Below are 27,895 nucleotides of genomic sequence, written 5' to 3'. Positions count from 1 at the left end.
CAGAATGTACGGGGACTGAACGGGCTGGTGAAGAGGTCTCGGGTCTTTGCGCACATGAGGAGCTTGAAGGCGGGAGTGGTCATTCTGCAGGAGACGCATCTCCAGGTGAAGGGTCAGGTCAGGTGAGAAAGGGATGGGTAGGTCAGGCATTTCACTCGGCTTTGATTCAAAGTCGCGGGGTGTGGCCATCTTGCTGAGCAAAAAGACGGGTCCAAGGAAGTGCGGGACCCAGGTGGGAGGTATGTGATAGTGAGTGGAGTGTTGTAGGGGATGCCAGTGGTGCTAGTGTCATGAGAATGTCGCTTTAAAAAATGGCTAGCTGCTCATGTTACTGCGGTGATGTCAGAGTGTGGGTGGAGCTGAGCTCTGGTTCTGTTTTTTAGTTTCACTTTGAGAAAAGCTTGGGTGTGTCTGTGTCTTTTGCTTTCGTGTTTCAGTGTGTGTTGCAGCTGAAGTCAGGCAAAGCAGCTGTACTGCTGATCTCTCTGCCATCCAAAGACTACCTCTAGATCATTAGGTGAATTCAGAAGAATTATAAATGTTTTCAGTAGTGACTGTAAACTCTGATGTGCTTATGTTTAAAGGTTTGTCAAGTCTTCTGGGTGTTAAAAGAACAGCATACAGATTACTTAGTGTGTATTCGTTGGGTGGTGTGTTTGATTTACTGATTGCTAAGATATTCACTGTTTGTTTCAAAAAGGTTAACTTGAGTTCATAGAATAAACATTGTTTTGCTTTAAAAAAATAACTTTTCCATTTCTGAAGTACCACACTTGTAGAGTGGGCCGTGTGCTCCCCATACCACAATCTATTAAAAGTTGTGGGTCAGGTGAACTTCACGATACACTGTGGGATTTTCTAAACCCTGACTCATAACAAATTGGGAACTCGAGGGGGATAAAAGTCTTATCTATTGGATTGGCTTAGTGAACTTAAAGACAGTGAGGGGTGAGCATATTGTGGTTGCTTTTCAGGTGTGGTATTCTAGTTTAAGTAGGGTGTGTGTTGTGGACAATGGCTCTTTCAGAGGCTCTGAAGTTTTTGGAGGTGGAGACGGTCACACGCAGTACCTTACGGACAGAGACTAAAAGCAGACTGTTAGATTTGGCAAAAACATTGCAGTTAACATTACTGGACAAAATGCGTAAAGATTAGATAATTATGGCGGTGACTAAGCATTTAAAGTTGCCCGAGATACAGTTTGACTCATTGGAAATGGCAAAAATTCAGTTGCAAATTAAACAAATGGAACATGAGAAAGAATTAAAGCAGCTTGAATACGAAAGAGATAGAGAGGAAAAAGAAAGAGAAAGGGAGATACAAATCAGCGAAAAAGATAAAGAGAGAGAGTTTGAACTTCAGAAAATGGCCATGAAACATAAGTCAGTTAAAATTGGCAGGCATAAAGGGAATCGTACAGTTGGATGAAAGTGATGAGGATAGTGAGAAAGAGCTTCTAAGTCGAAGGCGTGGTGGGGATCTATTTAAATATGCCCAAGCATTGCCAAGGTTTGACGAGAAGGAGGTAGAAGCTTTTTTCATTTCATTTGAGAAGGTAGCGAAACAAATGAAATGGCCACAGGACATGTGGGTTTTACTGATTCAAACAAAGCTGGTAGATAGGGCTAGTGAAGTGTTTGCCTCACTATCAGAGGAGGTATCCGAGTCATATGAGGAGGTGGAAAAATCCATCTTAGGTGTTTATGAACTAGTGCCTGAAGCCGACAGACAAAGGTTTAGAAATTTAAGGAAAGAATTTGGTCAAACATATATGGAGTTTGAAAGGCTCAAACAGAATAATTTTGATAGGTGGATAAGGGCTTTGAAAATGGACCAAACGTATGAAGCTCTCAGAGACATTATACTTTGGAGGAGCTTAAAAATTCAATTCCTGATGTAGCGAGAACTCATGTGGAAGAAAAGAGGGCTAAAACTGCGAGATTAGCAGCAGAAATGGCAGATGATTATGAATTAGTTCATAAATCAAAGTTTGGTTTCCAACATCAGTTTCAGCCTATGAGGGATAGAAACTGGGGATATGAGTAATACAAGTGGTAACGGTAAAGGTGATCTGATGGGAGATAATAAGGAGAGTGTACCTCAGACTCAGTTTATCTTGGGTAATGATGTAGCTGGATCTCAGGACATCATGGGAGTGGTGCCTACTGTGGTTGATAAGCCAGTGGAAAATCAGACAACTGAAGTGTTGAAGGACGAATATCCTGGGATTTTTCCAGATTGTGTAGTAACAAGGTCGCAAAGTCACAGGTTAAGACAAGAGGAGAAATCAAAGCGTGAAGATGAAGTTGAAGTACAATTAAATGAAACGATTTTTGATCAGATGGTTGAAAAAGATCAAGAACAGTTGGAGGATGAGGCAGATATTTTTAGTTCAGGAAAATTGGCGGAGTTACAACAGAAAGATGTAGAAATAAAACGGATGTATCAGAAAGCATACATGGAAGAGGAATCTGAGTGCATACCAGAGTGTTAGTTGTTGCTAACTTTTGGTTGTCCCACCAGAGTGGTTAGTAAACGTTGCTCGTTGTGTCTTTACTTAATTTGCTCTGTTTCTATAACCTTTGCTCTAGAATCACCAGGTATCTTTATGATACCACCACGAGGTTCAAGTTTAAGTGCTGATCAATAACTCAATACATCAGTTAGTAAGTTTCAAATCAAACCACATTTATTATACACAGTCAATCACTACTCATGTATAAAACTCTACTTACTAGACTATCTCTAACACTAGAAGGCCTATACTTAGCTTTGGAACTGGCCCACCAGGTCAGGGGAACAAATGGCCTTTCGTCCGATTCTGAGTCTGCAGGCTTCAAAGCTGGTATAGACTGGTAGCTAGGAGCGCCTATCTCGTAGCGTGCGTTGACTGGAGACTCACTTGGTTGGTGCAGCTGCTAGGCGGGTCACGGTCAAGGGTTGTTTCGAGCTGCTGCGAGACCCTGCCAAGAAGGCCGAATTGAACTTGGGGACTCTATTTTATAGTTCCCAGGGGCTTTGTGCCCTTTTGGGCGGACCCCATACCTGGTTCCAAGTGATTGGACTAGGTTCTGATCACTTGGATCGATTTCTCCAATACTGGAGCTGTTCCCTGATCGCTGGGCGGTTCCTAAGTATCCGTTGGCCTTCCTTTGTCTTGGCTCCTGCTGGCGCCGAGGAGTCTGGCTTGGCTTTGTTTACCTTAACTGTTTCCAATTGTTCCCGGGGATCGCTCATCAATATGTAGATGGTTGTTAGTTTCAGTGCTGTCTGGGTTCCTGCAAGTTCTGATATACAGGAAACTTTGCACCTGCTTGTTTTTCCTGCATTTGACTGAATTTCCCTGCATTCTTAGCGGATCTCCATTTTAAAGTCGGGAAGTGGCCAACCCAGGTGGCTACACACCCTCCTTGTGATCCCTAACGCGAAGCGTGAAGGATCACATAATGGTGTGGTCTTCACTCCCTGACCCAGCGAGCACTCTTCCATGGTCTCTACACTGACCATAACTATGCAAGAAAATTTTAACTGACAATTCTAAGTGGCGCTATGTCACAACAGGGACATGCAGTACAACATATAAAAAAACGGTACCTCTAACTATCTTCCATAAACTACACTCACTTAAACATCCAATCATACTAACTTCCTAACAATACAAAAATAATAGCAGCATTCACATTTTCCTCTGGCTTGGCGGTCAAACACAGAGTTGTACAATCGTTCAGTTGCAAATGAGACATGTTTCTTTATTCACAAATGACGCAAAACGAATGTCCTTTATTGCAGATCAAGGGGTTTGGGGGCCTGGTGAAAACCGAAAATAGGGGATCTTATCCTGTATACCGGGGTGCGAGAGCGGTAGGCTCTCCTTCGCCATTTTCTCATGCGGATAGTCTGCACGATGCTGCAGAATATCGCCAATGCTAAAAGGGATTCAATTACATATGAAAGGGAGTACCACGTTATAAACCTATCACACCATGATGGTGTGTTGTTACTTGTCACTGGGCGCTATGGGGAAGTGAATCATTGACGGCCGGGGGGGTTGGATTCAGGGGGTTCGCGTTCACGCGTAACCGAATACAAATTCTAATGATAACTAAAAACAAGTATGCTGTCTTCATTGTTCTCTTCTTTCTTCTCTTCCTTTTCGTCTTCCGCATCTGGCCTCTACCCTAAAGAACCTACTCAACCTCGCCCCCGTCAGGTGCGCTCTGTGAACCACCTTAAATTGTATCAGGCTGAGCCTGGCACATGAGGAGGAGGAATTAACCCTACCCAGGGCGTCAGCCCACAAACCTTCCTCGATCTCCTCCCCCAGCTCCTCCTCCCATTTACCCTTCAACTCTTCTGCTAGCGCTTCCCCCTCTTCTTTCATCTCTTGGTGTATTGCCGAAACCTTGCCCTCCCCGACCCATACACCCGAGATCACCCTGTCTTGAATTTCCTGTGTCGGGAGCAGCGGGAATTCCCTGACCTGTCGCCTCACAAAGGCCCTCATCTGCATATATCTGAATGCATTTCCCGGGGGTAGCTCAAACTTCTCCTCCAGTGCCCCTAGGGTCGCAAATGTCCCATCGATGAACAGGTCCCCCATTCTTCTAATCCCCGCCCGGTGCCAGCCCTGGAACCCCCCGTCCAGCTTCCCCGGGACAAACCGGTGGTTACCCCTGACCGGGGACCACACCGAGGCTCCCACTGCACCCCTATGCCGTCTCCACTGGCTCCAGATCCTTAACGTTGCCGCCACCACCGGGCTTGTGGTGTACTTTGATGGCGAGAGCGGCAGCGGTGCCGTCACCAGCGCCCCCAAGCTCGTTCCTTTGCAGGACGCCATCTCCATCCTCTTCCACGCCGCCCCCTCTCCCTCCATAACCCACTTATGGATCATCGCCATGTATGCTGCCCAGTCGTAGCTCCCTAGGTTTGGCAGCACCAGCCCTCCTCGGTCCCTACTGCGCTCCAGGAACCCTCTCCTTACCCTCGGGGTTTTGTTCGCCCACACAAACCCCATAATACTCCTACCTAATCTCTTGAAAAAGCCCTTGGTAATCACGATGGGGAGGCACTGGAACACAAACAAAAACCTCGGAAGGACCACCATTTTTACCGACTGCACTCTACCCGCCAACGAGAGCGGCAACATGTCCCATCTTTTGAAGTCCACCTCCATTTGGTCCACCAACCTCGTCAGATTCAATTTGTGTAGGGCCCCCCAGCTCCTGGCTATCTGGATCCCTAGATACCGAAAACTCCCCTCCGCCCTCCTCAGCGGTAGGTCCCCTTTCCCTCTTTCTTGATCCCCTGCCTGTAGTACAAAAAGCTCGCTCTTCCCTACATTGAGATTATAGCCCGAGAACTCCCCAAACTCCCTCAAAGTCTGCATGACCTCCACCATCCCCTCCATTGGGTCCGCCACATACAGCAGCAGGTCGTCCGCGTATAGCGACACCCGATGCTCTTCTCCCCCGCGGACCACCCCCCTCCATTTATTAGACTCCCTCAGTGATGTGGCCAAGGGTTCGATCGCCAATGCAAACAACAGGGCGGACAGAGGGCACCCCTGCCTTGTTCCTCGGTACAGCCGAAAGTACTCCGACCTCCGCCGGTTCGTCACCACACTTGCCACCGGGACGTTGTAAAGGAGCTTAACCCAGCTGATAAACCCTCCTCCGAACCCAAACCTACGCAACACCTCCCAGAGGTACTCCCACTCTACTCGGTCAAAGGTCTTTTCCGCGTCCATGGCTGCCACTATCTCCGCCTCTCCATCCTCCGATGGCATCATTATCACGTTTAAGAGCCGCCGCACATTCGTATTTAATTGCCTGCCCATTACAAATCCCGTCTGGTCCTCATGTATCACCCCCAGGAAACAGTCCTCAATCCTCGTGGCCAGCACTTTTGCCAATAGCTTAGCGTCCACATTAAGGAGCGAAATCGGCCTGTACGATCCACATTGCAGTGGGTCCCTGTCTCGCTTCAGAATCAAGGAAATTGTCGGCTCCGACATTGTCGGGGGCAGGGTCCCCTCCTCTCTTGCCTCGTTAAAGGTCCTCACTAGTAGCGGGGCCAACAGGTCCGCATACTTTCTATAGAACTCCACCGGGAACCCGTCCGGCCCCGGGGCCTTCCCCGCCTGCATGCTCCCCAAACCCTTACTCAGCTCCTCCAACACGATTGGTGCCCCCAAACCAGCCACCTCTTGCTCCTCCACCCTCGGGAACCGCAGTTGGTCCAGGAATCTTCTCATCCCCTCTTCCCCCCCTGGGGGCTGGGATCTGTACAGCTCTTCGTAGAAGGCCTTGAATACCTTGTTTATTTCCGTTGCACTCTGGGCCATGGCTCCCCCACCATCTTTGACTCCCCCTATTTCCCTCGCCGCCGCCCTCTTACGGAGCTGGTGTGCCAGCATCCGACTGGCCTTTTCCCCGTACTCGGTCGCCCCCTGCGCCTTCCTCCACTGTGCCTCCACCTTCCCCATGGTCAACAGGTCAAACTCCGTCAGGAGCCGTTGCCTTTCCCCAAGTAATCTTTCCTCCGGGGCCTCTGCGTATCTTCTGTCCACTCGCAAAATCTCCCCCACTAACCTCTCCCTTTCCCTGCCCTCTGTCTTCTCCCTATGAGCCCTGATGGAGATGAGCTCTCCCCTGATCACCGCCTTCAAGCCTCCCATACCACCCCACACTGGGCTAAATCGCTGGCTTTTAAAGCAAACCAAGGCAGGCCAGCAGCACGGTTCAATTCCCATACCAGCCTCCCCGAACAGGCGCCGGAATGTGGCGACTAGGGACTTTTCACAGTAACTTCATTGAAGCCTACTTGTGACAATAAGCGATTTTCATTTCATTTTTCATTCACTCGCACCTCCCCGTTGTCGTTGGCCTCCAGGTACCTTTCAATACACCCCCTTACCTTCCCACACACCACCTCATCTGCCAGCAGTCTCACATCCAACCGCCACAGCGGGTGTTGGTCCCTCTCCTCTCCCAGCCCCACTTCCACCCAGTGCGGGGCATGGTCCGAAACGGCTATGGCCGAATATTCCGTCCCCTCCACCCTCGGGATGAGCGCCCTGCCCAGCACAAAGAAGTCTATCCGGGAGTATGCCTTGTGCACGTGGGAGAAGAAAGAAAATTTCCAGGCCTGCGGTCTTGCAAACCTCCATGGGTCCACTCCCCCCATCTGGTCCATAAACCCCCTGAGCACCCTGGCCGTCGCCGGCCTCCTTCCCGTCCTTGATCTGGAGGGGTCTAGTGCTGGATCCTGCACTGTATTAAAGTCCCCTCCCATTATCAGTCCTCCTACCTCCAGGTCCGGGATGCGCCCCAACATGTGCTTCATGAATCCAGCATCATCCCAGTTCGGGGCATATACATTTACCAACACCACCCACGTCCCTTGCAACCTACCACTCACCATCACATATCTCCCTCCATTGTCCGCTACGATAGTCTTGGCCTCAAATGACACATGTTTTCCCACCAGAATTGCTGCCCCTCTATTTTTCGCGTCCAGTCCCGAGTGAAATACCTGTCCTACCCATCCCCTTCTTAACCTAACCTGGTCCGCCACCTTCAGGTGTGTCTCTTGGAGCATAGCCACGCCTACCTTCAGTCCCTTCAAGTGCGCGAACACTCGAGCCCTCTTCACCGGTCCGTTCAGGCCCCTCACGTTCCACGTTATCAGCTGGACTGGAGGTCCCCCCCCCCCCCGCCGACTAGCCATCTCCTTTTCTGGGCCAGTCCCGTGTCCGCGTCTCCCTCACCCTTCAGGCCCCCAACCGGGGGACCTCCGTCCCGGCCACCTCTTCTGTATCCCATTCCCTTTTGGCCAGTGCAGCAGCGACCCTGTTTCCCCCCCCTTCCCTCCCCCCGCTAGATCCCTGTCTAGCTTTTTTGCTCCCCCATATCACTCCCGTAAGTCAGCTGACGCCTGCTGACCCCGGCTTCCCCCGCCATCCCTTTGACCACCCCGTGTGGGAATCTCCCCATCAGTAGACGTTCCTACGTTCCTCCTCCCACCTTTCTTCCCGCGCGCGGGAGAAAAACCCCGCCCCCCCTGACGCAGCTTCTGTTGCGGCCTTGTCTCTCGTCCCCAGCCCATATAACATTCCCTGCGCGTGCTTGCCCCCCTATATACAACCACCATCATACTTCAACCCTCAAATACCCCCCACCCTCACAAACCCTCAATTAGAGTCCAACTTTTCAGTTAGTATAAAGGTCCACGCCTCTTCGGGCGTTTCGAAGTAGTGGTGTTGGCCGTTATATATGACCCACAGTCCCATGCGGGGTTCTGGTGCGCTTTAACTGCTTGAATATCTGCCTCTGCCTGCTGTTCTTCGGGTTTTCTAATCGCGGGTTTGTTGTGGACAGATTGCTCCCAGGAGCGGGACAACCTTTTTAAAACCCACTTTTCGTTGTGCGTTTCTTCCGAGGGGTCATAATTAGTACAAGCTTTTTGTCCTGCCTCTGTGGCATGGGAGATAAGGGTGCGGGTCTATTTGGCCATGCTGTCTGGGGACAAATGGGCGCGGTCTAAGTTTCCGAAAACGGCTGTAAAATGGATCCACAGGCGTCCAGCAAACGCTGTTGGGTGTTCTGTTTTCATCTGCCTGCACTTATTCAGGCCTTCTACTGGGCCACCTCTGTTATAACCGATCGCGTCTAGGATCGCCGTGTGCATCTCTGCAAGGGTGCCTCCTCCTACATTCTGTGGGTCGGGAAAGAATGCTACAACAGAAGGGTCTAAGCTTAAAACTGTGAGCTTCACTTGCTCACGCTCATCCAGGCCGTACATGGTCGCCTGCTGATCCACTCTAGCAATGATGTGGAGATGCCGGCGTTGGACTGGGGTGAGCACAGTAAAACGTCTTACAACACCAGGTTAAAGTCCCAACAGGTTTGTTTCGATGTCACTAGCTTTCGGGGCACTGCTCCTTCCTCGGGTGAATGAAGAGGTATGTTCCAGAAACATATATATAGACAGATTCAAAGTTGCCAGACAATGCTTGGAATACGAGCATCAGCAGGTGATTAAATCTTTCCAGATCCAGAGATGGGGTAACCCCAGGTTAAAGAGGTGTGAATTGTGTCAAGCCAGGACAGTTGGTAGGATTTCGCAGGCCAGATGGTGGGGGATGAATGTAATGCGACATGAATCTCAGATCCCGGTTGAGGCCGCACTCATGTGTGCGGAACTTGGCTATAAGTTTCTGCTCGGCGATTCTGCATCGTTGCGCGTCCTGAAGGCCGCCTTGGAGAACGCTTACCCGGAGATCAGAGGCTGAATGCCCTTGTCTGCTGAAGTGTTCCCCGACTGGAAGGGAACATTCCTGCCTGGTGATTGTCGCGGATGTCCGTTCATTCATTGTCGCAGCGTCTGCATGGTCTCGCCAATGTACCACGCTTCGGGACATCCTTTCCTGCAGCGTATGAGGTAGACAACGTTGGCCGAGTGGCACGAGTATGTACCGCGTGCCTGGTGGGTGGTGTTCTCACGTGTAATGGTGGTATCCATGTCGATGATCTGGCACGTCTTGCAGAGATTGCCATGGCAGGGTTCCATGGTGTCGTGGTCACTGTTCTGAAGACTGGGTAGTTTGCTGCAAACAATGGTTTGTTTGAGGTTGCGCGGTTGTTTGAAGGCAAGTAGTGGGGGTGTGGGGATGACCTTGGCAAGACCATCTTCATCGATGACGTGTTGAAGGCTGTGAAGAAGATGTCGTAGTTTCTCCGCTCAGAGGAAGTACTGGACGACGAAGGGTATTCTGTCGGTTGTGTCCCATGTTTGTCTTCTGAGGAGGTCGGTGCGGTTTTTTGCTGTGGCGCGTTAGAACTGTCGATCGATGAGTCGAGCGCCATTTCCCATTCGTACGAGGGCATCTTTCAACGTCTGTAGATGTCTGTTACGCTCCTCCTCGTCTGAGCAGATCCTGTGTATACGGAGAGCTTGTCCATAGGGGATGGCTTCTTTAATGTGTTTAGGGTGGAAGCTGGAGAAGTGGAGCATCGTGAGGTAATCCGTGGGTTTGCGGTAAAGCGAAGATCATCGACATGGATACCACCATTACACGTGAGAACACCACCCACCAGGTATGCGGTACATACTCGTGCGACTAGGCCAACATTGTCTACCTCATACGCTGCAGGAAAGGATGTCCCGAAGCGTGGTACATTGGCGAGACCATGCAGACGCTGCGACAACGAATGAACGGACATCGCGCGACAATCACCAGGCAGGAATGTTCCCTTCCAGTCGGGGAACACTTCAGCAGTCAAGGGCATTCAGCCTCTGATCTCTGGGTAAGCGTTCTCCAAGGCGGCCTTCAGGATGCGCGACAACGCAGAATCGCCGAGTAGAAACTTATAGCCAAGTTCCGCACACAAGGTCAAGGGTTGTTTCGAGCTGCTGAGAGACCCTGCCAAGAAGGACGAATTGAACTTGGGGACTCTATTTTATCGTTCCCAGGGGCTTTGCGCCCTTTTGGGCGGACCCCGTACCTGGTTCCAAGTGATTGGACTAAGTTCTGATCACTTGGATCGATTTCTCCAATACTGGAGCTGTTCCCTGATTGCTGGGTGGTTCCTAAGTGTCCGTTGGCCTTCCTTTGTCTTGGCTCCTGCTGGCGCCGAGGAATCTGGCTTGGCCTTGTTTACCGTAACTGTTTCCAATTGTTCCCGGGATGGCTCATCAGTATGTAGATGGTTGTTAGTTTCAGTGCTGTCTGGGTTCCTGCAAGTTCTGAGATACAGGAAACTTTGCACCTGCTTGTTTTTCCTGCGTTTGACTGAATTTCCCTGCATTCTTAGCGGATCTCCATTTTAAAGTCGGGAAGTGGCAAACCCAGGTGGCTACATAGTACCGTAAAGGTGGTGTCTTGATGAGATAATGGAGACCTTTACATATGCAGGCGGATGAAAAGTGGGCAGATGTTCATCAAGTAGTATTGCCGGTAGGTTGAGAGTTGCACATGAGGTACCAGTGGGAGGTCATTTGGGAATAAGGAAAACTCAAGCTAAAATCCAAAAACATTTTTATCAGCCTGGACTACATAAAGATGTAGTTAAATTTTGTCAATCACGTCACACATGTCAAGTGATAGGGAAACCTCAAGCAGTGATAAAACCAGCTCCCTTAATACCCATTCCAGCATTTGAGGAACCTTTTATAAGGGTCCTAATTGATTGCGTAGGATCGCTTCCTAAAACAAAAAGTGGGAATCAATATCTTTTGACTATAATGGATGTGTCTACTATGTTTCCAGAGGCCATTCCAGTATGTAATATTACAGCTAAAAAGATAGTGGAGGAGTTACTTAAATCCTTTACTAATTATGGAGTACCCACAGAAATACAATCGGATCAAGGATAACATTTTACCTCAAGGTTATTCAAAGAGGTTCTGGATAGCTTAGGAATAAAACAATTTAAATCAACTGCGTACCATCCAGAATCGCAGGGAGCGTTAGAAAGGTGGCATCAGACATTAATGACAACGTTGAGGGCTTATTGTCAACATTATCCAGAGGATTGGGATGAAGGAATTCCATTCGTACTGTTTGCAATTAGGGATGCACCTAATGAGTCAACCAAATTTAGTCCTTTTGAACTAATTTTTGGTCATGAGGTAAGAGGACCACTTAACTTGATTGAGGAAAAATTGGTGAGTGAGAAATTGGAAATTACATTATTGGATTACATGCCAAATTTTAGGGAACGATTAAATAGAGGTGAATTGGCTAGGCAACATTTGAAAGTTGCACAAAATGTGATGAAACCGGTCGCGGACAAGAAATCCAAAGTTTGTAGTTTTGCCAGTGGAGATAAAGTTTTAGTGTTGTTACCAGTGGTAGGTGAGTCTTCAAAAGCTAGGTTTTGTGGACCCTATCAGATTGAAAGGAAATTAAGTGTGGTGAATTATGTGGTAAAAACACCAGATAGAAGGAAGAATCACCGAGTGTGTCATGTGAATATGCTTAAAAGGTACTTTAAAAGGGAAGGAGGACTTCCGGGTGCGGCGATGACCAGCTGAGTTGCACGTTTCGACAGCTCCCTGTGAAACGGACTTTTGGGCTCTTGATAGGAGCCCCAACGGCAATTTTGACGGCTAAAAACACTGTGCGGTAAACCAGAAGGGAATCCCCCCTGGATACGGATGGAAAAAGGAGGAGAGAGTGGCCGGATTGCAGTGGATCCTTTAGAACAGCGGCAAGGAAGGCAAGCAAAAACCAAGATGGCGTCGGAAGGTGGCAGTTTAACATGGGGCCCTGAACAACAAGAGTTCTTGAAATGCTGTGTGGAAGAGATCAAAAAGGAAATGAAGAAAGAGCTGTTGGCCCCGATACTACAGGCGATCGAAGGGCTAAAGGAGGAACAAAAGACCCAGGAGCGGGAGCTTCGGGTCGTGAAGGCAAAGGCAGCCGAGAATGAGGACGATATACAGGGCCTGGTGGTGAAGACGGAGACGCAGGAGGCACATCAGAAACGATGTGTGGAAAGGTTGGAGGCACTGGAAAACAACGCAAGGAGGAACAACCTGAGGATTCTTGGTCTTCCTGAAGGTGTGGAGGGAGCGGACGTCGGGGCATATGTGAGCACGATGCTGCACTCGTTAATGGGAGCGGAGGCCCCGGCGGGTCCGTTGGAGGTGGAGGGAGCATACCGAGTGATGGCGCGAGGACCGAGAGCAGGAGAAATTCCCAGAGCCATAGTGGTGAGATTCCTCCGTTTTAAGGATAGAGAAATGGTCCTTAGATGGGCGAAGAAAACTCGGAGCAGTAAATGGGAGAACGCGGTGATCCGCGTTTATCAAGACTGGAGTGCGGAGGTGGCGAGAAGGAGGGCGAGCTTTAATCGGGCCAAGGCGGTGCTTCATAAAAAGAAGATAAAATTTGGAATGCTGCAACCGGCAAGACTGTGGGTCACATATCGAGGGAGGCACCACTACTTTGAGACGGCGGATGAAGCGTGGACTTTTATTGTGGAAGAAAAACTGGAATGAGCGGGTTATTAAAAAGAACGTTCGAACAAAGTGGTGGGGCGAATGTGGGGGGCAAAGAGGGATTTTATGTACTAATCCTGCGATGTGGTAACTTTTCTCTCTCCCACAGGTGGTGATGGGGGAGGAGGGGAGGTGGAGGAGATGGGGCGTTGGCCATTGGGGGCGGGGCCAAGGGAGAAGCGCGGGCTTGGTTCCCGCGCTATGATAATCATGGCGGGAATAGAGAAGCAGGAAGGAGGGGGCGTCGCACGGTGCGAGCCGAGGTCACGGGGGGAAGCCGAGGTCAGCCAGAGTTTGCTGACTTCTGGGAGCAACATGGGGGAGTAATTACGCTAGCGGGGGATCTAGCGGGGGGGGTGGGAGGGGGGAATTACTGGGTTGCTGCTGCTGGGGAGAGGGGGGAGCTGGTATGGGAGAGGATGGGCGGGGGGGCACCGCCTGGGGGAGATACAGCTGCGTGGGAACTGGGTGAGGAGCTGGAAAAAGGTGATGGCTAATCGACAAGGGGGGGGGTAGGAAGCCCCCCAACGCGGCTGATCACGTGGAACGTGAGAGGGCTGAACGGGCCGATAAAGAGGGCACGGGTACTCGCACACCTTAAGAAACTTAAGGCAGATGTGGTTATGTTACAGGAAACGCACCTGAAACTGATAGACCAGGTTAGGCTACGCAAAGGATGGGTGGGGCAGGTGTTCCATTCGGGGCTAGATGCGAAAAACAGGGGGGTGGCTATATTAGTGGGGAAGCGGGTAATGTTCGAGGCAAAGACTATAGTGGCGGATAACGGGGGTAGATACGTGATGGTGAGTGGCAAACTACAGGGGGAGACGGTGGTTTTGGTAAACGTATATGCCCCGAACTGGGATGATGCCAATTTTATGAGGCGGATGCTAGGACGCATTCCGGACCTAGAGATGGGAAAGCTGATAATGGGGGGAGATTTTAATACGGTGTTGGAACCAGGGCTGGATAGGTCGAAGTCCAGGACTGGAAGGAGGCCGGCAGCAGCCAAGGTGCTTAAAGATTTTATGGAGCAGATGGGAGGTGTAGACCCGTGGAGATTTAGCAGACCTAGGAGTAAGGAGTTCTCGTTTTTCTCCTCTGTCCATAAAGTCTACTCGCGAATAGACTTTTTTGTGCTGGGTAGGGCATTGATCCCGAAGGTGAGGGGAACGGAGTATACGGCTATAGCCATTTCGGATCACGCTCCACACTGGGTGGACTTGGAGATAGGGGAGGAAACAGGAGGGCGCCCACCCTGGAGAATGGACATGGGACTAATGGCAGATGAGGGGGTGTGTCTAAGGGTGAGGGGGTGCATTGAAAAGTACTTGGAACTCAATGATAATGGGGAGGTCCAGGTGGGAGTGGTCTGGGAGGCGTTGAAGGCGGTGGTTAGAGGGGAGCTGATATCAATAAGGGCACATAAAGGGAAGCAGGAGAGTAAGGAACGGGAGCGGTTGCTGCAAGAACTTTTGAGGGTGGACAGACAATATGCGGAAGCACCGGAGGAGGGACTGTACAGGGAAAGGCAAAGGCTACATGTAGAATTTGACTTGCTGACTACAGGCACTGCAGAGGCACAATGGAGGAAGGCACAGGGTGTACAGTACGAATATGGGGAGAAGGCGAGCAGGTTGCTGGCACACCAATTGAGGAAAAGGGGAGCAGCGAGGGAAATAGGGGGAGTGAGGGATGAGGAAGGAGAGATGGAGCGGGGAGCGGAGAGAGTGAATGGAGTGTTCAAGACATTTTATAAAAAATTATATGAAGCTCAACCCCCGGATGGGAGGGAGAGAATGATGGGCTTCTTGGATCGGCTGAAATTTCCCAAGGTGGAAGAGCAGGAAAGGGTGGGACTGGGAGCACAGATCGAGGTAGAAGACGTGGTGAAAGGAATTAGGAGCATGCAGGCGGGAAAGGCCCCGGGACCGGATGGATTCCCAGTCGAATTCTATAGAAAATATGTGGACTTGCTCGCCCCGGTACTGACGAGGACCTTTAATGAGGCAAAGGAAAGGGGACAACTGCCCCCGACTATGTCTGAAGCAACGATATCGCTTCTCTTCAAGAAGGAAAAGGACCCGCTACAATGCGGGTCCTATAGACCTATTTCCCTCCTAAATGTAGATGCCAAGGTCCTGGCCAAGGTAATGGCAATGAGAATAGAGGAATGTGTCCCGGGGGTGGTCCACGAGGACCAAACTGGGTTTGTGAAGGGGAGACAGCTGAACACGAATATACGGAGGTTGTTAGGGGTAATGATGATGGCCCCACCAGAGGGAGAAACGGAGATAGTAGTGGCGATGGATGCCGAGAAAGTATTTGATAGAGTGGAGTGGGATTATTTGTGGGAGGTGTTGAGGAGATTTGGTTTTGGAGAGGGGTATGTTAGATGGGTGCAGCTGTTGTATAGGGCCCCAGTGGCGAGCGTGGTCACGAATGGACGGGGATCTGCATATTTTCGGCTCCATAGAGGGACAAGGCAGGGATGCCCTCTGTCCCCATTATTGTTTGCACTGGCGATTGAGCCCCTGGCGATAGCGTTGAGGGGTTCCAAGAAGTGGAGGGGAGTACTTAGGGGAGGAGAAGAGCACCGGGTATCTTTGTATGCGGACGATTTGCTACTATACGTGGCGGACCCGGCGGAGGGGATGCCAGAAATAATGCGGATACTTGGGGAGTTTGGGGATTTTTCAGGGTATAAATTGAACATGGGGAAAAGTGAGTTGTTTGTGGTGCATCCAGGGGAGCAGAGTAGAGAAATAGAGGACCTACCATTGAGGAAGGTAACAAGGGACTTTCGTTACCTGGGGATCCAGATAGCTAAGAATTGGGGCACATTGCATAGGTTAAATTTAACGCGGTTGGTGGAACAAATGGAGGAGGATTTCAAGAGATGGGATATGGTATCCCTGTCAATGGCAGGGAGGGTGCAGGCGGTTAAGATGGTGGTCCTCCCGAGATTCCTCTTTGTGTTTCAGTGCCTCCCGGTGGTGATCACGAAGGCTTTTTTAAAAAGGATTGAAAAGAGCATCATGGGTTTTGTGTGGGCCGGGAAGACCCCGAGAGTGAGGAAGGGATTCTTACAGCGTAGCAGGGATAGGGGGGGGGCTGGCACTACCGAGCCTAAGTGAGTATTATTGGGCCGCTAATATTTCAATGGTGAGTAAGTGGATGGGAGAGGAGGAGGGAGCGGCGTGGAAGAGATTAGAGAGGGCGTCCTGTAGGGGGACTAGCCTACAGGCTATGGTGACAGCCCCATTGCCGTTCTCACCGAGGAACTACACCACAAGCCCGGTGGTGGTGGCTACACTGAAGATTTGGGGACAGTGGAGACGGCATAGGGGAAAGACTGGAGCCTTGGGGGGGTCCCCGATAAGAAACAACCATAGGTTTGCCCCGGGGGGAATGGATGGGGGATATGGAATGTGGCAAAGAGCAGGAATAACGCAACTGAAAGATCTGTTTGTGGATGGGAAGTTTGCGAGTCTGGGAGCGCTGACCGAGAAATATGGGTTGCCCCAAGGGAATGCATTCAGGTATATGCAACTGAGGGCTTTTGCGAGGCAACAGGTGAGGGAATTCCCGCAGCTCCCGACACAAGAGGTGCAGGACAGAGTGATCTCAAAGACATGGGTGGGGGATGGTAAGGTGTCAGATACATATAGGGAAATGAGGGACGAAGGGGAGACTATGGTAGATGAACTAAAAGGGAAATGGGAAGAAGAGCTGGGGGAGGAGATCGAGGAGGGGCTGTGGGCAGATGCCCTAAGCAGGGTAAACCCGTCGTCCTCGTGTGCCAGGCTAAGCCTGATTCAGTTTAAGGTATTACACAGGGCACATATGACTGGAGCACGGCTCAGTAAATTTTTTTGGGTGGAGGATAGATGTGCGAGGTGCTCGAGAAGCCCAGCGAATCATACCCATATGTTTTGGTCATGCCCGGCACTACAGAGGTTTTGGATGGGGGGTGACAAAGGTGCTTTCAAAAGTAGTAGGAGTCCGGGTCGAACCAAGCTGGGGGTTGGCTATATTTGGGGTTGCACAAGAGCCGGGAGTGCAGGAGGCGAGAGAGGCCGATGTTTTGGCCTTTGCGTCCCTAGTAGCCCGGCGCAGGATATTGCTAATGTGGAAAGAAGCCAAGCCCCGGGGGTGGAGACCTGGATAAATGACATGGCGGGGTTTATAAAGCTAGAGCGGATTAAGTTCGTCCTAAGGGGGTCGGCTCAAGGGTTCACCAGGCGGTGGCAACCGTTCGTTGAATACCTCGCAGAAAGATAGACGGAATGGGAAAAAGAAGGCAGCAGCAGCAGCCCAGGATCGGGGGGGGGGGGGGGGGGGGGGGTTGGGGGGGGGGGGGGAGGAGGAGGAACCAGAAGGACTGTCAGGGTTGTTAATATATACTGTATAGTATGTATAGGTCATTGCTACAGATAATTATATATTGGACTGTTAAATTATATTTTTGGAGAGTGTTACTTGTGACAAGGCAGTTGCCAATTAGGGCTAGTTTTCATTTTTGTTATTTATTATTTATTCATTTTTTGTTCATAAAATAGGTCATTGTTATTTGTGTTGTTATAATATTGTGTAAAGGATGCACAATGTACTGTGTTGGTTGACCAAAAATTTTCAATAAAATATTTAATAAAAAAAAAGGGAAGGAGAGAAAAAGGAGGAGGTTTTAATGATTCTAACTCAAAGTGATGAACCAAATCCAGATGACTGTGAATTTGACATACCTCAAATTAAACTGGAAAACGAGGATTTTCTTAAAAATTGGGATAAATTGTTGAGTTACCTTCCAGAGGAAAACCGGACTGACCTGAAAGAGTTATTGATATCACGTGAGCAAATTTGTAGAGATAAATTGGGAAGTACTAAAATGGCTATACATGATGTAGATGTGGGAAATGCTGTCCCAATCAAACAACATCCATACAGACTTAACCCTTTAAAATTGGCACAGGTTAACAAAGACATTGAGAGTATGCTTAAAAATGGCATAATTGAAGTGGGTTGCAGCCAATGGAGCTCACCCATAGTGATGGTACCTAAACCAGACGGTAGCCAACGGTTGTGTGTGGACTGTAGAAAGTTTAATGCAGTTACAAGAACGGACTCTTATCCTATCCCACGTTTGGAGGATTGCATTGAGAAAGTGGGACAATCAGCTTTTATTTCCAAATTAGATTTACTTAAAGTTTACTGGCAGGTACCTTTATCCGAAAGGGCGAAGGAGATTTCAGCTTTTGTGACTCCAGATGGTATATACCAATTCAAAGTTATGCCATTTGGCATGAAAAACGCCCGAGCCACATTTCAACAGTTAACTAACAAAGTTGTTTCAGGATTACCCAATTGTGCGGTATACATCGACGATCTGGTAATTTTCAGCCAGACATGGACAGAACATTTGAAACATCTGATGGGAGTTATTCGATCGACTTCAGGTGGTGGGTTTGGTGATAAACCTAGCCAAAAGTGAATTTGGAAAAGCCCAAGTCACTTGAGAAGGTTTTGATACCCTTGAGACAAAGGGAAATAATGCGATTTCTTGGCATGAGTGGATTTGATCGAACATTTGTGCAAAAGTTTTGTAGCGTGATTGCTCCACTGATGGACTTGCTTAAGAAACGTCGAAAATTTCAATGGACGGCAGACTTTCGACAGGCATTTGACTGCCTAAAAGCTGTGATAACCAATGCTCCTATGTTGGAGAATTACAAGGGACTCTGTGTTCAGATTGAACTAAAGTATCTGACTTTAAAGAAAAATGCCGAGGCATAGAGGAATGGATGGATCGTGCAGAGACTTTCTTGTTCAAAGAGACTGTCAATCGAGAAGAATTTCAGTTGGAGGAAGAACGAAAAAAAATGGACTATATTATTATACCTGTTTGCGTGTGTTGTTTTTATGAAACAATAAAGTATATTTACTGTGTGCATTTCTTAAAGGATGGTGAAAAGGTGAAAAATGAAACCATCTTGAAATTGATGGGGGGGTTTTTCTTGCGGGGAGGTGTCATGAGAATGTCGCTTTAAGAAATGGTTAGCTGCTCATGTTACTGCAGTAATGTCAGAGTGTGGGTGGAGCTGAGCTCTGGTTCTGCTTTTTAGTTTCACTTTGAGAAAAGGTTGGGTGTGTCTGTGTCTTTTGCTTTCCTGTTTCAGTGTGTGTTACAGCTGAAGTCAAGCAAAGCAGCTGTACTGCTGATCTCTCTGCCATCTATCTCTGGATCATTTGGTGAATTCAGAAGAATTATAAATGTTTTCAGTAGTGACTGTAAACTCTGATGTGCTTATGTTTAAAGGTTTGTTAAGTCTTCTGGGTGTTAAAAGAACAGCATACAGATTACTTCGTGTTGTATCCTTTGGGTGGTGTATTTGATTTACTGGTTGCTAAGATATTCACTGTTTGTTTTTAAAAGGTTAACTTGAGTTCATAGAATAAACATTGTTTTGCTTTAAAAAAATAACTTTTCCACTTCTGAAGTACCACACTTGTAGAATGGGCCATGTGCTCCCCATACCACAATCTATTAAAAGTTGTGGGTCAGGTGAACTCCATGACACACTTTGGGATTCTCTAAACCCTGACCCATAACACGAGTGAATGTTTACGCACCAAACTGGGACAATGTGTGGTTTGTGAAGGGGTTGCTAGGAAAGATTCTGGACCTAGTAGAGGACCAAACAGATTTTGTAAAGGGCAGGCAGCTTTCCAGTAATATTAGGCGGTTACTGAACATGATCATGGCCCCATCGAAGGGGCAGGTGTCGTAGGTGGTGGTCTCTATGGACGTGGAGAAGGCTTTCGACTGGTTGGAGTGATGGTACCTGTTTTGAGATTCTGGGAAGGTTTAGGTTTGGCCCGATGTTTGTGGCATGGGTATATCTGTTGTATGTGGCCCCGATAGCGAGTATACAGACAAAAAAATGAGATGAGTTCACAGAGATTCGGTTTGCACAGGGGAACGAGGCAGGAGTGTCCGCTGTTGTTCATGCTGGTGATAGAACCCTTGGCGATGGCCCTTAGGGGTTCAGTAGAGTGGCAGAGGATTGTGAGGGCGGGGGGGGGGAGGGAGGGTAGGGAGCACCGGGTGTCGCTGCACGCAGACAACCTTGTTGTTCGTGTCAGAGCCATTGGAGAGTATGGTGAGAATTATGGGCATATTAGAGAGGCTCGGGGTCTTCTCGGGCTATAAGATTGTTGGAAAGAGTGAGATCTTTCCGGTGAATGCGGCGGATCAGGGAGCCAATCTTGGGGCGTTGCCATTTAGGGTAGCAAGGGACAGGTTCAGGTATTTAGGGGTTCAGGTGATGGGGGAGTGGCCGACGTACACAAATGGAACCTGACAACGTTGGCGGAGGAGGTTAGGGGGACTTTAGGAGATGAGATACGCTACACCTGATGTTGGTGGGGAGGGTCCAGGTGGTAAAAATACATGTTCTGCCAAGGATCCTGTTTGTAATACAGACCCTCCTGATCTTCAACCCAAAGACCTTTTTCCAGAAACTAGATGCAGCGATTTCGGAGTTCATATGGGCAGGGAAGGCATCTAGGGTAAAGAGGGCTGTGTTGCAGAGGCAGAAAGGGAGGTTGGCGCTACCAAAACTGTTGCAATATTACTGGGTGGAGAATGCGGAGAAGGTGAGGAGGTGGTGGGAAGGAGAGGGGTTCGAGTGGGTTAGGATGAAGGAGGAGTGCTGTAGAAGGTCCAGCCTGAGGGCTATGGTGACAGCGTCGCTTCCGCTGGCACCAAGGAGGTGCAGTCCATGCTTAAGGTATGGAATCAGTTGAGGAGATACTTCGGGATGGAGGGAATGTTGTCGCTGACACCGTTGTGTGGGAACCATGGGTTTAAGCCGGGGGAGATGGATGGCATGTATAGGAAGTGGAGGGAGGTGGGGTTGATGAGGGCGAGGGATCTATATTTAGTGGAGGGGTTTGAGGTCTGGAAGAGCTGCGGGAGAGGGTGGAGCTGCCGAAGGGAAGCGAGTTCAGGTATATGCAAATGAGGGACTTTGCGCAGAAGGAATGGAGAGGGTTCCACAAGCTGCCGGAGTATGTCCTGTTGGAGCGGTTGCTGCTCCCAGATGTGGAAGGGGAGGGGAGGATTGGTGATATATACGGGTGGTTGGGGGAGCAGGGGGCAGCGCAGGTAGTGAGGATTAAGGAGAAATGGGAGGAGGAGCTGGAGGGGTATATAGGATGGGGATTGTGGAGTGAAGCGATGCGCAGGATAAATTCGACCTCCTCGTGTGCAAGGATGAGTTTGATTCAATTTAAGGTGGTGCATGGGTTCATATGGCTCGGGCAAGAATGAGTGGGTTCTTCCAGGCGGTGGCAGATGAGTGCAAGAAGTCATAGATTATCATAGAATTTACAGTGCAGAAGGAGGCCATTCGGCCCATGAGTCTGCACCGGCTCTTGGAAAGAGCACCCTATCCAATGTCAACACCTCCACCCTATCCCCATAACCCTGTAACCCCACCCAACACTAAGGGCAATTTTGGACACTAAGGGCAATTTATTATGGCCAATCCACCTAACCTGCACATCTTTGGACTGTGGGAGGAAACCGGAGCACCCGGAGGAAACCCACGCACACACGGAGAGGATGTGCAGACTCCGCACAGACAGTGACCCAAGCCGGAATCGAACCTGGGACCCTGGAGCTGTGAAGCAATTATGCTACCCACAATGCTACCGTGCTGCCAGAAAGTGTGGGTGAGGACCAGCAAATCACGCCATATGTTCTGGGGCTGCTCGAAGTTGGAGAGGTACTGGGAGGGGGTGTTCAGGACGCTATCAAAGATTGTGGGGATAAAGGCAGGGCTGGACCCCATGGTGGTAATTTTGGGGGTTTCGGAAATGCTGGAGCAGATGGAGGAGAGGAGGGCCGATGTTGTAACCTTCGCCTCTCTTGTTGCCCGGCAAAGGATTTTGCTGGAATAGCAGTCAACAACGCCGTCGGGGATGGCGGCCTGGCTGTGGGTCCAGTACGACTTTCTCCAGCTGGAGAAGATTAAGTTTGAATTGAGGGGATCAGCGGTGGGCATTGAGACACGGTGGGTACTGTTCACGATCATGTTTGAGGAATTGTTCATCACAAGGGGGTTGGGGGGGAAGGAGCGAGGGAGTGGGGGAAGAGGGTGAAAAGGGGGAAAAGCTTGCACAAACTGTGAACTTTGAGGTGTCGACAATGTTTTTTGATTTATATCTTTGTACTTTTGAATTTGTTTGGAATAAAATAATTTTTTTTTTTAATGTATTGAATTGTAATGAAATTAGTTTCCTGTCCTTTCTGGATGGGTATCTTATCACGCTATCTCGCTGGCAAGAACCGCTTTTCTCGAGTCTTGCGATATTTTGCGGTCGTGCCACAGTTTTCACTGACATCTAATGTGGGCACAAAATACTCCCAATGTCTCCAGTCTGTACACATGATTGAAGACCCTCATCCCTGGGACCATTCTTGTAAATCTTTTCTGAACCTCCCTAAAAGCCTTCATATCTTTCCTGAAGTGTGGGGCTCAGAAGTGTCATAATAATCCAGTTGAGGTCAAACTATTGTTTTATCAAGGCTCACCATAAACTCCTCCCTTCTGTCCTCCCTATTCTTTTAACCACTTTCTCAACCTAACCTTTAATCTTTCAGTGACTTCTGTACATATACCTCCAGGTCTCTCTGTCCCTACACCCCTTTAGAATTGTGCCCTTTAGTTTATATTCTCTATCCTCATTCTTCCCACCAAAATGCTCTTTTGAAGTCTATCACTGTCCTCCTCACATTTCACAATTCTTGAAATTTTGTGTCATCTGCATATTTTGAAATGGTGCCCTCTAGGCTAATTAGGTACCCAAATCTAGGCTATTAATATATATCAAGAAGAGTGAGCCTAGTGCTGATCCCTCGGGGACACATTGTATACCCACCTCCAGTCTAATTCTCCTGGCAACTAATATTGACTGCTTGAAAAGCATAACTTTTAACAATGCTAAGATGCATGTTAAAAATAGTTTTTCCATTCACAAGCATCTGATATTATGCAAACCTTTTCAACTGAGTTCATTCCTCGCATATCTTATTATTTTTTGTAAAGGGATTACGCCACAACACTTTTAAAACATGATGTTATGGGATCTTTCTTACTGTGGGTGAATCCCGGCCCCCTGCAGTGCTGGACACTGATGATGCGGACCCCCTTTGGTGTGATAAACTACCTGATCTGTAAAAATGATGACGGCAAATATTATCTGCAGGTATGATTACAAAACCTTTTAAAATTCCAAAATGCTTTTTTTCTAATGGTGGTTTTTAACATTTAAAATGTTTATTTGTTCTCTTCCAGCAACTGAATACACTAATGTTCCCCAGCATAAAAGCCATGGTTGATCATTACACAACAAATGAAGATGGTCTCTTTTGTTGCCTAAGTGTTTCAAGGGTAAATCATTGCTATGAAGAACAAGATGCTACAGAATGCTATGGTTTGGACCCAGTCCAAACCAAACCCGGGGACAGGCAGATTGCTTCAGATTAGTGAAGAGGAATTTGCAAAAACTGAAAAGGTTGCTTCTTGCAGGTCATACCAAGAGACTAGCTGCAAATTGTGATGTGCTGTGTGATTTAGGAAAATTGAATGCAGCAAATTTCAATCTGCCACAGGTACCTTCTGAGGTTCAGTGGCATCAGACACTACTGCAGCGGTCTGAAAGTCTAATTGTTATGAGAGTTTATTCACATTATACAATAGCATGGCTCGGAAGTTGTATAATAATATTGTTTTGTGAGTCAAACAAGACATTTGTGTCTTCCGCATGCGGGTTTCTTCAATCTCTTCAAAAGCAGACCAAGCTAATATTTGGCGAGTTGAGGCTTGATACAAATCATTAAGCTGTTCTATTTCACAGCAAATGAACATACAGAACAACAGTTATGATCATATTAGAATAGTTCAATTATTACGATCTATCATTGCATAATGTTGCAAATAGAAACACACTAGAGAAGGTTTTAATTAACGTAAGAGCTTCCATCCTCCAGTATTTTAACCTATTTGGCTCAGTTAACAAACCTGACTGCCTTTCTATTTAAAGAAAGCCCATCATTGTGTGTGCTTGTATCTCTTGGTTTGTGACGAGGCAGATGTAAAAAGAGATCAGAGATTTCAAACATAGTTTAAAGTGTCCTTTGATTAGCCAGACAGGCTAACAAATTGCTTGTTTAGTTTCTATTTACCATGTGAATAACCTTTCATCTAGTGCCTATTTAAATAATTCATGATTATGCACATAGCTTTTAAAACAGTATTACAATAACTTATTTTCAGACCTTAGTTTTTAAAACAGTATTAAAATAACTTATTGGTTATGGAAAAATTGTCAAAAACACCAAAACATGTCAGCAATCCATGCAAACCGTGCAAGAATAGTAGTTAAATTAAAGATAGAACCTAAGTAAGGGACATTGTATAAGTATATGGGTTTGGGAATATATTTTGAGAGAATTAGGAAATGTAAGAGTTAAATCACCCTCTACATTTTTCTAGAGCTACTGTTCTGCACAAATACATTTTAGACTGTCCACTGACTTCATTCAGGCAGATGCAGTGTCCTAGGTGGTCTTGTTGCACAAATTAATTACTATTGCGAGAAGAGAGGGAAAAGAATAGGGTGAGATGTAGAACTGTCTACAGCCATATCTCTTATCTGTTGGACTGTGCAAACTTCAGCAGATTGTTGAAATATAATCAAATATAATATTCGTTTACTGCTTTTCACCATTAAGATTTGATGGACTACAGTTTAATAATAAGGTTGCTAGTCTGTATGTTTATTGCTTTGGATTTATTTCTCATCTGTTGGTATTAAGGAAAACAATGTTACAAAATAGGTTTCATTTACAATTAGAACATTTGTCCTCAAGGACCTGGATAGCATCATCAAAAATGAAAACAGAAAATAAGTCCTGAAAAAGCCTATGCTTAGGCTAAAAGACAGATAAGGGAGGCCAAGGCCTGTATCTGAACCTGCTGTGCCTATGATTCAATAGATTACTCCGCAGTTTTATTTTTCTGGAGTATATCCTGGTAGGTCGGTACATTCTCAAGCTAGAAGGACCAGGATGGACACCAAACAGTTGTCTGGCGTATGTGAATATTTAAAAAAATAAATTTGGAGTACCCAATTCATTTTTTCCAATTAAGGGGCAATTTAGCGTGTTCAATCCACCTACTTTGTACATCTTTGGGTTGTGGGGGCGAAACCCACGCAAACACGGGGAGAATGTGCAAACTCCACACGGGCAGTGACCCAGAGCCGGGATCGAACCTGGGACCTCGGCGCCGTGAGACTGCAGTGCTACCACTGCGCCACCATGCTGCCTGGCGTATGTGAATATTGGGGACAGATCAAAACTTCTACTTAAAGGCCAAACACGGGTAATATTTTTAAAAATTATACTTTGTATACTGCTAAAATATTGTACTGCATTAAGTCTCACTTGAATAAAAATCGTAACCAAAGTGGAGACAACTTCAAACCATTGAACAAACAGTCCAATGAAACTTTAAGTTTATTACAGCTGACCAGCTTTAACAAGCATGGGTACAAAGAACCAGAGTTGTCCTTAACAAAGATTGCATACATAGTGGAATTTGAAAAATCTCTGATCCCTACCTTGCACGTAGACATACTCTTTTGTAGCTTTATGTAGATTATGGCACCAACCATGATCTATTCTGTTTCTGTCTGTGTAAAAAAAATCTAATGAATTACTGTATTTGAATTGTCCTTGCTTGATTTAATATGATTATCTTGAAATCACATTGTATTGGAATGAAAATCTCGAAGGGGATGAAGCTGGTGCAAGGCAATGAGTAATTTTAACAAGTTTGCATTTGTTCCATTAAAATCATGAAGGTAATGTAAGGTCATCTTTATTATAAGTGAAAGCAAGCAATTTGTTTATATTCTGTACATTTATATCATACATAATTCCTAATCTAAATACAAAATAAGTATTTCCAGTGATGCATTTTAAAAATGTGGTTTTAAAGATTCAGGTTCTCGTGGACTAATGCATTCTCACTATATTGTCTTGTCTTATGATCTCTCAGAAGACAAAACAAATCTGACAGAAATATCTAAATCCCTATATTGTGCTTATTGACTTTGAATGTGCATCCTTGTGTTATAACTATATATATATTTGTTTTAAGTTGCTGATGTTTTAATATCATTCATTGCAGAAATTCTGTAATAGGGAGCATGTGAACAGTGACTTTTTTCTGGGAGTGAAGAGTATTGAGATCGGTGCATGAGTCAAATCCGCTTTGGTCGTGCCCAAGCAAACCACCTTCAGTATGCGGCACGGCCCAGGCAGCTGACTATATTACCTTTGAACTGAATCAAGCACATCAAGATGCCTGGGCAGAAGGATTCTCTGCCATCGCCAGGATGCCCCAAGACCAGGGGGTAATAGATGACATGCATGATGCCTTGCTTGCACTGGGGCATCAGGGAGTGCCCTTCTTAAGGTACCCACTGAGGTACTGGCTGATGGCGCCAGTGTGGAGGCCGGTGTCTGAGGTGGAGACCTGATATACTGAGGCCCATGCTGCCATCGTGCTGTCATTGAGCAGTGCACCAGACTGTTCAAAATGCGGTTTCCGATGTCTGGACTGCTCAGGTGGTGCACTGATGTACACCCTCCAGAGGGTCTCCCACTTTGTGGTTGTCTGCTGTGCCCTCAACAACCTGGCACAGCAGGGCTGGAGGAGGAGGGACATGCAGCCTCATCTGAGGAGGGGCCAGGAGGGACAGGTTACAAAACAGGTTACAAGCCCAGGGAGGACCCATGGGAGCAGCCGGAGGATGGAGGACAGGCAGTGGCGTGTGTCTGGTATGCCCGGAGGGCCAGGGAGGCCCTCATCCTCGTCCGCTGCTCATAGGATGAGACTATGTCGGTCAGCTCACCCCCTATCCCCCAACTCCCCCTAATCACCCCCTTCCCCTATTGACCACCCCACCCCATTCTCCTTCCCCTGCCACATTCTGACCCTCCCACACCCCCCTGCCTCTTCCCAACTACCCTGTTCCACCCTCCCAGAGTCAGTGTAAAATCACTCCAGGGTGATTGGTCTGTGTCGGCGGTACTGTCAGTGGATCACCATACAAGGCAGGAGGGTTATAACCTACTATGATGTAAGCTCTGGTACTTCTCAGTTTATGCCAGAGTTGTCTTTCTGCTGACACCATGCTCACACCCATCACCTGCACGCGGTTTGCAGGCCGAAAGACGTGCTGTTAGGTGAATCGGATGTTCTGAATTTTCCCTCAGTATATCCGATCAGGTGCCAGAGTGTGGTGACTGGGGGAATTTCACAGTACTTCATTGTAGTGTTAATGTAAGCCTACTTGTGACAATAATAAAGATTATAATTCCAGCAACTGCAAAACTACAGCGAGACCTGCCGCCTATTAATTACATCAAAGAACAAAGAACAAAGAAACGTACAGCACAGGAACAGGCCTCCAAGCCCGTGCCGCACATGCTGCCCGACTAAACTACAATCCTCTACACTTCCTGGGTCCGTATCCCTCTATTCCCATCCTATTCATGTATTGGTCAAGATGCCCCTTAAATGTCACTATCGTCCCTGCTTCCACCACCTCCTCCGGCAGCAGGTTCCAGGCACCCACTACCCTCTGTGTAAAAAACTTGCCTCGTACATCTACTCTAAACCTTGCCCCTCGCACCTTAAATCTATGCCCCCCTAGTAATTGACCCCTCTACCCTGGGGAAAAGCCTCTGACTATCCACTCTGTCTATACCCCTCATAATTTTGTAGACCTCTATCAGGTCGCCCCTCAA

The 27,895-nt window shown here is 47.8% G+C and overlaps 1 protein-coding gene across 2 annotated transcripts in view; it reads left to right on the top strand.

Annotated features, from left to right (window-relative positions):
• The window catches only part of sh2d5 (SH2 domain containing 5), a 118,180-nt gene extending 90,718 nt beyond the window's left edge, over positions 1 to 27,462 (top strand). For both annotated transcript variants that reach the window (XM_072478511.1, XM_072478509.1), the window contains exons 8-9: positions 23,121 to 23,280; positions 23,370 to 27,462. In XM_072478511.1, coding sequence (XP_072334612.1) covers positions 23,121 to 23,280; positions 23,370 to 23,561 — 352 coding nt within the window. In that variant the 3' untranslated portion in view covers positions 23,562 to 27,462. The remainder of the gene's footprint in view (positions 1 to 23,120; positions 23,281 to 23,369) is intronic.
• The last annotated feature ends 433 nt before the right edge of the window (positions 27,463 to 27,895 follow it).

Source organism: Scyliorhinus torazame, chromosome 16, assembly GCF_047496885.1.
Source record: "Scyliorhinus torazame isolate Kashiwa2021f chromosome 16, sScyTor2.1, whole genome shotgun sequence".
Lineage (NCBI taxonomy): Eukaryota > Metazoa > Chordata > Chondrichthyes > Carcharhiniformes > Scyliorhinidae > Scyliorhinus > Scyliorhinus torazame.
This window is presented reverse-complemented; position numbering and strand designations above follow the sequence as displayed.